General features: G+C 39.3%; 1 protein-coding gene and 1 long non-coding RNA gene across 2 annotated transcripts; one reads left to right on the top strand and one right to left on the bottom strand.

The window, feature by feature from the left end:
* Positions 1-3,910: 3,910 nt before the first annotated feature.
* Positions 3,911-6,147, top strand: LOC122071636. Its single transcript, XR_006138231.1, has 2 exons — positions 3,911-4,206; positions 5,809-6,147. It is a non-coding gene; the product is annotated as an uncharacterized LOC122071636 (long non-coding RNA).
* Positions 6,148-7,173: 1,026 nt separating this feature from the next.
* LOC122071633 (pentatricopeptide repeat-containing protein At1g79080, chloroplastic-like) lies at positions 7,174-11,392 on the bottom strand. Its single transcript, XM_042636013.1, has 2 exons — positions 7,667-11,392; positions 7,174-7,582 (listed from the first exon to the last, which is right to left on the bottom strand). The coding sequence occupies exon 1, from the start codon at positions 10,994-10,996 to the stop codon at positions 9,293-9,295; it is 1,704 nt and encodes a 567-aa protein (XP_042491947.1). The 5' UTR covers positions 10,997-11,392; the 3' UTR covers positions 7,174-7,582; positions 7,667-9,292.
* Between the last annotated feature and the right edge of the window lie 1,636 nt (positions 11,393-13,028).

The following is a 13,028-nucleotide window of genomic DNA, read 5'->3' as shown; positions in this document are numbered from 1 at the left end:
ATGGTATTAGAGCCGAAGGATCCCATCCTTCCACATTGTTTTCTCTCTTTCCCTTCCCATCCATCTCTCCTCTTCCCTATTCTCCTTCCTATTACTATTCTACCGAACCATACCCAAAAAAAAAAAAAAAACCCTCAAAACCCGTGTCTTACCTTCCCTTCCGTTCCTGCAGATTAGCCCCACTGTCCCTCATTAAACCCTCACAGCCTCAGCCCCCTCTAGAGCTCTGCCAACCCAACCACCTCCCCCCCCGCCCCACCACCCCTCTGACCCCCATAGAAATCCCTGCCTTTTGGCTGAACACCCCTCCCTGCTCTAGAGTTCTGCCAGAGAAAGAAGAAGAAGAAGACACGAAGAGAGAGGGGGGGAAAAAAAAAAGAAAGAAAGAAAGAGGAAACTACATACCTGGTTTCTCTGTCGATCCCCATTCACCACTGTAGACTCAAGGTCCAAAGTGAAGTCACATCCCTGGATCTCCGCTGGTCTCCTTTGATTCCACCACTGGCCGCTGTTCCTATCACCAGAGAAAGAAGACTGAAACATGTTTCACCGATATGTTTCCCTTTTAAAAATCACTCTATAGTCTATTACAATAGTCCTGCAGGTGGAAAATTTGAAATTGTGGACATTTGGCTAAGTGATGTTTCAAATCCACCAAATGTTGGAGTTAATGCTCTACAGTTGACCACTAGCCTTGATTCAGCAGAAAATGAAGAATTTTGCCAAAAAAATTTGTTTTTCTAACAGTTCTGGAACTCTCAGACAAAAGGGTGAAACTTGAAATTTTGTCGAAGGCTTGCTTTTATATATTGGTTCATGTTCAAAATTTCTCTGGAATGAGTCGAAATAACCAAATTTTTTGTCAAATCTGGAGTTTCCTGTGCATCGCATAGGATTTTGTTTGCCAAAATATTAAGCACATGGTTACAGCTATATTTAACATTGCTTAACAGATATGTGTAGCATCAAGAGGTGAGATATCCACTAAACAATTTGGTTCTCATTTATCCTTTTATGTTCTTTTGTGTAATAGCTTGACTTTCTATGGTGATCTTGAAATATATTGCAAATCGTATGTCCTGAAATTGAAGACAAAACCAAGCCACAAGACTGTTTCATGTCAACCTATGAACAAGTATAATCTATCGATGAAATTATTTTCTAGTTGTTGCACGAGTGTCTCCCGACTATAACTTGTATATTGCTCGGTCAACCATGTTCTTAATATTTTTCTGACTCAGCTTATCGAGCTGGAATTATAGTTTTTTTTTTTTCTAATTTCTTTTCTCCCTCCCGAACACCCCCCCCCCCCAACACACACACACACACACACCTTTTTTTTGGGGTACATAGAGGTTGCAGTCATTCATCATGAGGTACATTAATGTTGACAAAATTAATTTTTCTCTTCCAAATATTCTAAGTGAGCTTCATTAGTTGTGGTTGTCTATTCTTTTTTCAGGTTCCTAGCAGAGATTGACAAATCCATGCTGAATTTCTTTTCGCATTGGGATCCTGACTCAAAATGTTCATGTTTTTCCTTAATAATTATTTTTGAAACCTCATCTCCCTCACAATTCCACCACCTTTTTCATGTCTTTTTTCAGTTGTACAAGAAGTTTATTTGACATCAAACTTGTGCACTGTACAGTTGCAACTGTATTTCAAGCCTTCAAGGTGAAGCCACCAGAAGCAAGTAACCTCCACCTCCACTTGTTCCTGTTCCCATTGCCTATGGCACAGCAGCTCCTGGTGTTCCTCTGAGGTCGTTGCCTCCCCCACTCAAGATCTGTGCTGCCTCCGCCCCCACCACAGGGACTCCTCATGTTGTTCCAATTGCAAATCCTCCTAGAGGCCCACTGCCCCCTACACCGACAGCAAATGGTCCTCAACCCATGTGTCTGGTGGTACTCCTCCATTCCCGCTTCTACCTCCAGTTGGTAGTGGTATGATGGCAAACTTCACTCCGGGCACTTGGCTGCCCTCTATGATACCTTTACAAAGTTTTCAGGGCCAACCGATTCAAGGACAATGAGCTCGTCCACCACCACCAGCACCACCAGCCCAACCAATGTTGGACAGAAGCTCCCCAGGCCACCAATATTGTTGCGTATCACGAATCTTATGTGGTGCTTTATTGTTTAGTTTTGTTAGTTTCACAGATGAATTTTGCGATATACTATACGGAGTAAATGCAGCTGTTACAGTGGAAATCTCTGTATATTAGACCAATGAATGTGAATTTTAATTTGGTCAATTAGCTTAATATCTTGCTTCGTCTGTCTGCCACATCTTTTCAATAGTTGTATGTTGTGACTTGGTGGTGTCTCGATCCTGAGACAAGGGTCTGTAAGCCTTCGGTGATGGAAAACTCTAGTATCTTGTGAACGGGACAGCTTCTTAATCTGTCTATATCCATCATAGTTAGCCCTTGAGCAACTTTATGCTTCTTCACTATGGTTTACCCAGATTCCGATTTCTGAGTGTGGCACTGTGGCTTGGCTGTGCGTTAGTGTCAAGGGTTGTGGGATGAGGGTGGTCGCCACCGCACTTTGAGTTCAGGCCAGGGGTTTCACCCACTCATTCTATGCTCTTCCTGTCCTTTGAATTGCTTGCAATGTGATGGTTTGGGTTTTACCTGGCTTTGCGTGATAAGGTTAATTATGTGACTAGAAAATTGGGTTTCTGGGCTTTTGGTCCTCATCAATGGCTGCTTCCTGAGTTCGATTTCCCTTGTATCGTTGTGGCCAGCCTCACGGTTTTTTATGGTACTAGTAGCTAGTGCAGACCCGAATCACGTTTGTTCAGGGGATTAGTCGGGCAAAGGTAATGGGAGCATTTGGTCCAATGGTGAAGGTGCAAATGTTGCATCCTGGTGGTCAAGTAGTAGAAAAAGCCTCTTGACATTCTCGGGGTAAGGTTGCATGGTTTTTGCCCCCTAGACCTTGCACATGCGAGAGCCTCATGCATTGGGTATGTCATTTTTTTTATTAGTCGAGCCACCAAAAAAAAAAAAAAACTCATCGAAGGCTAGATGAGCATGTGTGGTGGAAGTTTGCATACTAATCTTGATTGGGTAGCTCACCTATGGATCGGGCTCGTTTGTAGTGTGTGCTACCCTAGATCCAAGGGTTGGGAGCCCTCAGACAAAATCAGGATCCTCTTCTGAATGCTGATTGCCCAAGTCTTGCCCATAACTACTTGGGCCATTGACATGTGTCCAAGCGTTAATCCAATGGCTGTGCTTTTACCAACCAGAACAGAGGTGCCAAGCTAAGAGCCGTTGGATTAACACTTGAACATATGTCGATGGCTCAAGTAGTTATGAGCTAACTTGGGCGATTAGTGCTCAGGAGAGGAGCCAGATTCCCTCATATATGCAGCCCAAGGCATGGATGCATAACCCAAGGTGCTCCCAATCTTTGTATCTGCACTACACATTGTGTCGCATGACAGAGGATCCCGGTCCGCTCACCTACTTATGCCAAGTAGTATGTTAGGTGGTTTTTGGTGGACGACAAGCAAATCTAATGCCTCCTATTCACATGTCAAATTTCAGTCATGGTAAGATTTTTCAGATGACAAAATAAGCATTTAAAAATCTGAAAGTGGCAAAAGGATGCATAGACCAATGAGATAATCCATGGACATATAGAGGACAGGTAAATAGTTGAATTTAATGCTTAAATTTGACATTTAGCGAATCTAGATCATTCCATGGATGTCCATTATCGGAATAGCCACATCTTCTGAGTGGCAAAATTATGTGAGTCACCTCCGCCAAGTGGGTTAGAACGAGCAGATTTGGTCGAGCTTTCTGTCCCGACTAAAAATTATTACTACTACCAGCTTGATTTCAGCCCAAACTTGATAGAAGTACCCAAACCAGCTTTGTTGGCTTACAGGCTCATGTCTGGCCCAACACCCAAGCCTTTTTCTCAGAGCGGCATTTCCCGATCCTAGATTGTTGGGGAGGCATCTATATTTTCGATAAATATCACATTAAATGACGTAAATACCCTTATAGCCTTTGGGAGGGGCATCATCAGGATTAGGGTTTCGTGCTCTCTTAAAACCCTAACCTCTATAAATACCCAAAGACGGTCTTTTGTTCCCTCTTCCCCAACCTCACTATAACGCATTAAAGTGTTTACTGAAGCAAATTGGTGAAGTTTCCAGGGATTGAGAGCGAAGATGAGAGCTAAGGTAAGCCTTTCTTCATCTTCCATTTTTTCTTACTCTTGGTCGATTGTTCTTGCTGTTATTTAATTCCTGTTTCTCAAATATTTCCATTTTTTTAGAATGATTTGCCCCCGAAATGGTTTCTGATTTATCGTTGAACTAGGATTCAAGGTTACCCTCTTTTTTTAGTTGAAATAGCATATTGTATCAGTTCTTTAGGTTATGGATAATGCATCTTTGCGATGATGGTAATTTTGTTGGAAATAGTTAATCTTGAAATTGTTCTGATGCTCTACGATTTAATAATTGGGGAAATTTGAAAGTCAGTTTGGGTTTCGACAACATAAACTCTTCGATTGTTCTTGCCTCTTTGTAATCTAGAAATTGGGGGTTTTGTAGCCTGAGAGTTAAGTTGGTGTATGTCTGAAAATGGAGGTTGGCTTTACCAACTGCCCTGTTGCGCTTACTGGGAGGCCATATCCTAATTACCTTGGGACATCTTTATGAGGACATATCTGTGGTGGCTTCTGGGGATTCTTTTTCTATCATCACATCGTGGTGTAGGAATTCGGGATGCTAATTTACTATATGCTTAGGCGTCTTCAATATTTTTTGTTTGATTGTGTGGTTCCTTGGAAGATTACATTTTATACTGCTCTCATCGGCAAGTGACAAGAAGTTGAGAATGTCCAATTACCAATGTGGAAGCTTGAAGGATTCAGCAGTCATGTTCTATTTATTTTCCATAATTTACTTGTTGCTATAAGTATTTGACATTTACCATTAGAAATTTAGAACAACAAATGATTATATTGAGGCTCCCGTTAAACCTTGATCTTGGTTATTGCAATGTATAGTTTTTTGTTGTTTTGGTTGACAACCCCTCCCCTCCCCTCCCCTCCCAAAGGAAAAAAAGACCTAGTGTTTTGTTGGTTTGATAGCCTCTTGGGTCTGGAGTGCTGTAGCCTAGCTTTACCTGAACTTTGGCGACATTTACTTGTTAATATTCGAGGCTGAAAGGTTCCCTGGTCTATGGATTGTGTATAATATCGAACTTAACCTGGTCTGGGTGCATAGTTTTGTCACTTGGAATGATGATGTTGCTGCAATTCAGTTGGATATCTGTCATATGTCAAAATTAAGCCTCAATTCAAACATTTACCCTCCAATATATGTTATGCAGCCCATAGGTGGTCTATGCCCTCTTTTGGTATCTTTCAGTCTTGATTTGCCACTTGGTGAAATTGTATGTGCTTGTGATTGATGTCTTTAATATTGGGGCACATTGCAAGAATTTTGAACCTTGGATTTTCCTTCCTACTGTTGGTTGTATGCCAGTTAATTTTTCAAGGTTAGCATGGAAAGGTAGGTAAATGGTTTAGTAATTCAAGACTATTAATTTTTATTATAGAGTTTATTTATTTTCTTCATGCTGTGCTCGTCAAATTTGTTGACTTAGTTAATCCTTGAGTCTATTGTGGACTTCCATGTTTCAGTGCCCTTGTTTTGTGTCGGGATGAAAGTTATGGTAATCCAATTTGTTTTTGTTTATTTTTTTTTTAATTAAATTTTATATCGAAGTTTCTTAAGACCTGGAATTAAAGTTTGTTACAATTCTGATTTCAGTGGAAGAAGAAGCGCATGAGGAGGCTCAAGAGAAAACGCCGAAAGATGAGGCAGAGATCTAAGTAAAAAGGAGTGGAGTGACGGGATGCAAAGATGGCTCGTCTTACCTATTGCCTCCCTTCTTTTGTCACCGTCATGTTTTGAAGGAAGGCTAATAGGGTAGCTGAGGGCTGAGTCATCTTGGTTTCTATTCTCTTCTCTGTTTTGCCGTCTTAGTTTTAGACTAAAACTTACTAGGCTACTACTTTTGGTGGTTCGTTCATTTAGTAAGATGTTTATGATAATCTGGTTCTTTCAACTTCTTCAATGGAAATTCTCTTTTGAGACTTGTTTTTTTCATGTTTCTATCTACTTGAAATGAGTTGTCATCCTTTCTTTCGAGTTGTGTTATGCAGTAGCTTGTTTCATTAATTGGATGTCTGATTGGATTTATTCCAAGCTAGACAATTTACTCTTCTCTGAGGCACAATGGATAGGACTGGTTTTATGTGTAAATTCTTGCTGTGCATATATTGCTTGTGTCTTGAGACGGATGATTTGAAACCTGGAACTGGGTTCCAATAAATCCTAACCCTAGTTTTGATACAGGGATCGGATCAGTGGGAGTGCTGAATTGTAATTGACCTGGCTGGTCCGACCCCCATTTTTATAGCCACATAATTTGCTACAAGTTTTGATTGGCTTAAACTGGGAGACATTAAATTTCTGGCTTCTTCTATGGATATATGGAAGTTGGATGTAATGGTAAAATTGTTTCAAAGTTGACCAAAGGGGAGGGTTGCCCTGACCAAAGTTGAAATCAAGAAAGAAAATGTGCCCTACTTCTCAAAGCTTTTAACTCTGGAGTACCTCCCCGTAAGATATCAGATTTCGGCGGTATTGACAAGTTTAATTTTGAGGAGCAACATCAGAAGCTTTAAGTCTGCATGGGTTCATCAAGAGATTCATTCACTCGGCTTGGGATATTATCAAAGACGAAGCATTTTCAGGGAAAGAAGATAAATCAGACTTTAGCTGCCTCTATATGGGATTTTAAACCTATGACACTGTGCAATCATGTCCTTAATAAATTCGTTGCAAAACTCCTTGTTAATAGATTCCAATAGACTACCTATGTTCATATCCAGAAGTATTACGGCCAATATCCTTCTTTGCCATGAGCTTGTTAGAAGCGTTGTTATAAATTCCACCCGCCATTGTTATGCTAAAGCTGGATATTCATATAGCACGACTCCTTAAGATGAGATTTTATCAGAGGTATGATTAGGATGAACTTCACTGCTTTCGTCAATTGGGTGTACAATTGTATTTGCTCAGCTCACATTTCTATCCTTCTTAGGAGTCCGACATTACCAATATTCCTTCTCAATCCAAGGCCAACATTTGGAAATTTTTTTATTAAAGTTAAATTAAATACAAGGACTAACACAAAGCCTGCGGGGGACTGCATTCATGAATCACATACCAGATAACCTTTACCTAAGACCAGACGAGACAAGTTAATGAGCAAAAGCAATGATAAATCTAAAAAGATAAGATAGACTTGTCACTAAAAACTTAGACCATCACAGTTTGGCATCATACAAAGCATAAAATCACTCCAATGGCTAACAACCAGATTTGACCCACTCGACATTCTTCTTCGCATCCGAGTCTACAGTAATCCCATTCTCTTGCTTGTTTCCGTACTGTTGATGAGCCTCAATCTCTATTCTTTGAGGTATTTCTCCTCTTCCTGAAGTTTGTACCTACAAGCTGCATGCAAAATTTGATCCTGCCATTCCTGAAGGTCAATTTACGTGTTTCCATATTCTCCAATACAATGAAATGCCTCATCCACATGAACAGTGATCTCTACCTGGTGGTTGTCGTGATCCCTATAGAGACCAAACTCTTCCATTATAGCGGTGAATAGGGTGGATACGACTTCAGATTGCTTAAACATTTTACATGCAAATGTCAAAAAGGATTAGGTCGATGCTTTTAGAACAGAGCCAGTACCCAGCTTCCCAAATATGGTGACCATCAAAAGAACCACCAAACCAAAACATGGGAGCTTGCTCAGTCTCAGGGACATTATGTGATGCACATCAAGAAGAGAGCCAAAGACACCAGTCAAGACCAATAAAATATGTCTTCCAGAGAATTAAGTAATAGAACAATTCAAAAAAGTATGATCATTGGTTTCTGCTTTCCTTTATCCTAGGATGGAATCAGGGTCAACACCCGTTAAAGAGATAAAATGGTTGGTTTATCCTTGTTTCCCATTAAAAGGAATAAATGTTCCTCCATAAATGTATATATTCCATAAAACATTCAAAGTGAGAACTCCAGTGCACAGATATTGAAGCATGACAAAAGATTTATACAATACCAGAACTTGACAAGTTTTAGTAATAAAACTGTTGAAGAGAACTGAATGGAACTATAGGGTAGCAGCCTTAATTATAAGGTATAAGTGTAATTCTTTTTCCACCAAACTCTTCTATTGTTTTGAGTGCCATTTGTCAGCTAGCCAAAATTGTTACATATTATGCAATAATATAGGCGATCTACAAACCAATAAGAGAATATTTTTAGCATAATTTAAACTCCATCAGACAATTATGTTATCTTCTAATAGATATTAAGAAGTTTATATAATTTGCTTATGTTTGATGATTTGGTTTTTTTTGTTTTGTTGGCATAAGTTTGATGATTTTGTTCTTTTCTAAGAAGAAGCCCATCTATGAGTAGTTTGTTTCACCAATCCACCATTATGACAAACAGAAGAAATATAGAGAACTTACCTCCCATAAAAATGAAGACAAATTATCCAATTATTGTATTCTCTATGTTTCCATGGGACATAAAAAATGTCTCCACACGTTGTTGGATATGCAATGAACATGGGACACTGAAGACGAATCATCACTGAACCTTTTATGTTATTCGTAAAAGCTCAAATACAAGACGGCAGAATAAACTGACTAAAATAGGTACGGTAAGGAGATATGGCTACAGAAAGAAACTGTCCTTTTGAGAAAGGGGGTGGGTAGGAGAGAGAAAATTAATGAATGCTTTATACCCACAGATTCAGTAACGGATTCAACCAATGGGAAGCAGGCACTTGATTTAATTTTCATCAAACGATTTCAGGATACAAGTCCTTTGGTTGCAATAAAGAGTGAGGGAGGCAACCGAAATCAACTCAGCATAAATTTTTACAAATCAAAATAGGAAGCATGTGTTTGGGATGATCTCACCTCCAGAATGACACTAAAGCTTGAATCTTTCCTCTTGCCACCATTAAACAATCTTGAGATCAGTGTCAAGCTTATAATCCAATAATCTCCATGCATCACTCAGATGAATTCATGCTTATCCTGATCTAGAGAGCTAGAATCCGTTTTTCCAATCGATTATGACTCCATCAATTTTAAGTTGTTTCTGTGGCTATCTGTGCTAAAGGAAGAGCTTTTCTCTTTGTAACACCAGATCTGAGTTAAAGAGTTGACAATTCCAGATCATATTGCATCACAAGCCTTTCCACAGTATTTAGACTCAGAACATGTCTATGATACAACTCCCTCAAAACCCCTGCTGCCAACTTCATTTCGTCTTCATGGGCAATCCCTTCCACTAGGATAGTATAAGTTGTCTCATTAGGCATGCCCCCTTTCTCGATCATCATCTCAAAAACTCCAAGTGACAGATCTGTCCTCCTGGCCTTGCATAAACCAAGTATGAGGGCATTGTAATTGTCAACATCTGGCCTAACATCATTTTCTTCCATTAGTGAAAAAATTTCCATTGCCTCAGATAGCATCCCCTCCGTACACAGGCCTCTTATCAAGGATGAATTGGTATAAGAATCAGGAGTAAATCCATTCTTTGTCATCTCATATAAGAGCTGAAATGCTGCTGTAGTGTTTCCCTTCCTACACAAGCTGGATATGACATTCCTGTAGAAGTCATGCATGGAAGAGTTTGTTTTGTTACCCAAGCTTTGGATAATAGAGAAGGCTTCATGTACCTTCCCTTCACTGCAGAGCACAGCAAGAGCATTATATGTCCCCTCATTAGGATTACAGTGTCGATACATCATCTGATCTAGACAATTGACCACAAGATCTATCTTCCCTTTCTTGCAGAATTGAGCAATTATTGGGTTGTAGCTTGCACCATTCGGCTTAAATCCACATCTCATCATCTCCTCCAAGACCTCAAGAGCATGATCAGTTCGACCCTGTCCAGCAAGTGAACCAATCAAGATATTGTACGTAATTACGGATGGAGTCCGGTCCCCCCCATCCATCTCAGCCAAGAGCTCATTTGCTTCTTCCCACCTCCCCTCAAAGCACAAACTCCTCAATACGATGTTGTAACTCACAACGTTTGGTCTAAACCCCTTCGATGGTAGACTCCTGAAGAACTTAATAGCTTCTTCAGTTCTACCTTCTTTGCACAACCCAGTTAACAGAACATTGTAACTAACCAAATTAGGCTTTCCACCTTTAGCGATGATCTCATCCAACAGTCTCATTGCCTCATCTACCCCTCTCTCCTTGTAAGCGGCTTCAAGCAAGAACGAGTAAGTAAATACATTTGGGACCAGCCCCTTATGCATGAGTTTATCCAAAAGCTGCAAACTTTGTTGCAGGTTCCCATGGATACAAAGCCCTCTCACAAGTGAATTATAAGTAACAGTGTTGGGTGGACAACCATATTCCTCCATTTTCTCCACCAACTGCATTGCGTAGCCAACATTCCCCCTTTTACACAACTGATTCACCAAGTAGGCATAAGACTCAGGATCTGGTATACTACCAGAACTAACTATCATTTCCATAACCCTGATTGCTTTTCTAAGTTTACTGGCCCTGCACAGATCATGCAAGAGTTGAGTGGATTGAACTAAATCCGGCTTTTGCCCCTTCCCTACCATGTACTCTAAATAAGAAAATGCATCATTGAGTTTGATTTCTTTGATTCTTGGGTCATTTCTCCCATTCCTCCAACTGGGCAAAGTGAAAAGAGTCTCCCTAGGAGAAACAGTGATGTGCCCAGAAGCTAAAACCCTAGAACACCCCTTAATCAGTGAAGAACTGTGGATATTTGTAACCTGAGAGAAGAAGCAACAAGTTTTTCCTGTGGTGTCTGATGATAGGTTTGCGAGGGGAGAAATGTGGTGCAATAGGGCAGCCATAGCTAGAAATTGAAAACAGTTTCTGAAGTGAAACTGAATTAAGAAGCACACACCAAAGATGGTTCATCAAAACATGCAGCACTAAATATGTACCTTGAATCTCTTGGAGTGAAATAATACATGAAAAATGGATTTTGACAAGTGATAGAAGAGATGCAAAAGAGAGTTACAAAAAATTTGCCAAGAACAGAATGGAAGACAAATCTGAAACAAGATCAGAGAAAAGGATGGTAGCGTACACCGCAGATTTTTGTGAAGATTTCTTCCTCAGTTTCGCCTTTCAGATTGCTTTGCAGAGAGGGTTGGAAGCTGGTAGATGAAAATCCTCCACGCCAGCTTCATCCATAGGATATTAGGATCCACAGATGATGGGTCCTCTTTATCCATTTGCCTTTTCCATGTTTTTCAAAAATTACAGTTAAGTGACATGTGCTATTAATTATAAAAAATAATAAAAATTGGTATCAGATTGTCTGACGATATAAATATAGCGAATTTGATATCAGTACCTTAAACCATGTCGCACGATTGATGATGTTGCATTTTTTAACCATGTGGATAGATAAGGTCCTTCATAGATTAACCACATGTTAAATTATATGCGAAGAATTGGTTGTTATTTTTTTTTATTTTTTTTATAAAAATGATATTTTTTTACTGTTATTATCAATCTTTGACCTTGATTTTCTCGCTTAACATGATTTTGTTGTGGAATAAAATTTTGTAGGTAAATAAGAAACTGTAGGATTTGGTGATTTACTTGAGAATTATATTTTGGGTTCTATTTTTTCTTTTTGGCTAACGAGGAACCCCTTAAATCTGTCCGATTATCACGCAATCACACCTAACCCATGTAACAGATCAGTCACAAGGAGACTCGAACTATAGACGTCTGTTAACACACTAATTTTGGATTTTACAATTATTTTAATCACCACTAACCAATTTCTTAACATTCACCGCACCTTTTACTGTTCAATTCATTACATTTTCACTTAACTTGATCTTTTCGTAAAACTAATTATGCTGGGTTGTTTTGTTTAGTATATAACTAGTACATTGTTCCCCCCTCTTGTGCACAAGACAAGTTTGGAATTTGGTCTAAATTAACCATATATGCAATTCGGAATATTCACATAAGTGATTGTATTATCTTTGACCATGGTAGAAGGACATATCTAGTGCACAAGGCCACAACCTCGGTAGGATTTGGGGAGGGTTATAATATACATAGTTTTACCTCCACTTCGCAGAGAGACTATTTTTTAACTTGAATTTCTGATTAGTAGGTTGTAGTAGAATAACTTTACCGTTGCACCAAGGTCCACAAAATGTGGGTAAATCAATAATGTTCTTGCCTCGTTGAAAATAGAGCACAAAACATCGACTGGACTATAGCAAAATGGACCAAATCACTTGATAAAAGGAGCCATCTATTATGTTTCGACAAATTTACAAGCATCTGTTTGAAATCCAAGTTCTTAGAGTAGGAAAATTTACAAGTATCTATGTTGAACAACGAACTTTGTGATACTATCATAAACAAAAGACTCAAATTAAACCAAAGAGCCTTATCCCTATTACTTGGACAGATTCACACACACCTGTGTTCCTGTCTTCGGCAAAAGTACCTGTGCCACACTAGGAGTTCTATTATACTAGCACGAGAAAAAATTCAAACTACCATATTTCCAACTCTCCATCGACAACATGGCATGCACACTACTTCACTACTCACATCTCACTTAAGGACATGCTATGCTGCAGTACGAGTACAATTTGTAGGGTTCTATGAAAGAGTAAAATTTACTCTCTCCTTATATGTTGGTTATGCGTTGAGTGTTTATTTTTTTCTTCCTGTGTTACCTTTTGATTTTACTATTTTCGAAGTGATTCAGTAAATGAGTGCAACAACGATTGAGACTGAAAAAATTATTATATTTTGAAAGTTAATTCGTAACAACCCATTTTGTACTATAATGGGCTAATACAATGTTAAGGAGAGTAATTGGTACCACAATTCAAGCCCACC

This window comes from Macadamia integrifolia, unplaced genomic scaffold (genome assembly GCF_013358625.1).
Source record: "Macadamia integrifolia cultivar HAES 741 unplaced genomic scaffold, SCU_Mint_v3 scaffold_3A, whole genome shotgun sequence".
NCBI classification, from domain to species: Eukaryota; Viridiplantae; Streptophyta; class Magnoliopsida; order Proteales; family Proteaceae; genus Macadamia; species Macadamia integrifolia.
This window is presented reverse-complemented; position numbering and strand designations above follow the sequence as displayed.

Excerpts from the sequence above, each read along its gene's own strand:
- LOC122071633 (XM_042636013.1), bottom strand. The coding sequence starts at position 10,996 with ATGGCTGCCCTATTGCACCACATTTCTCCCCTCGCAAACCTATCATCA.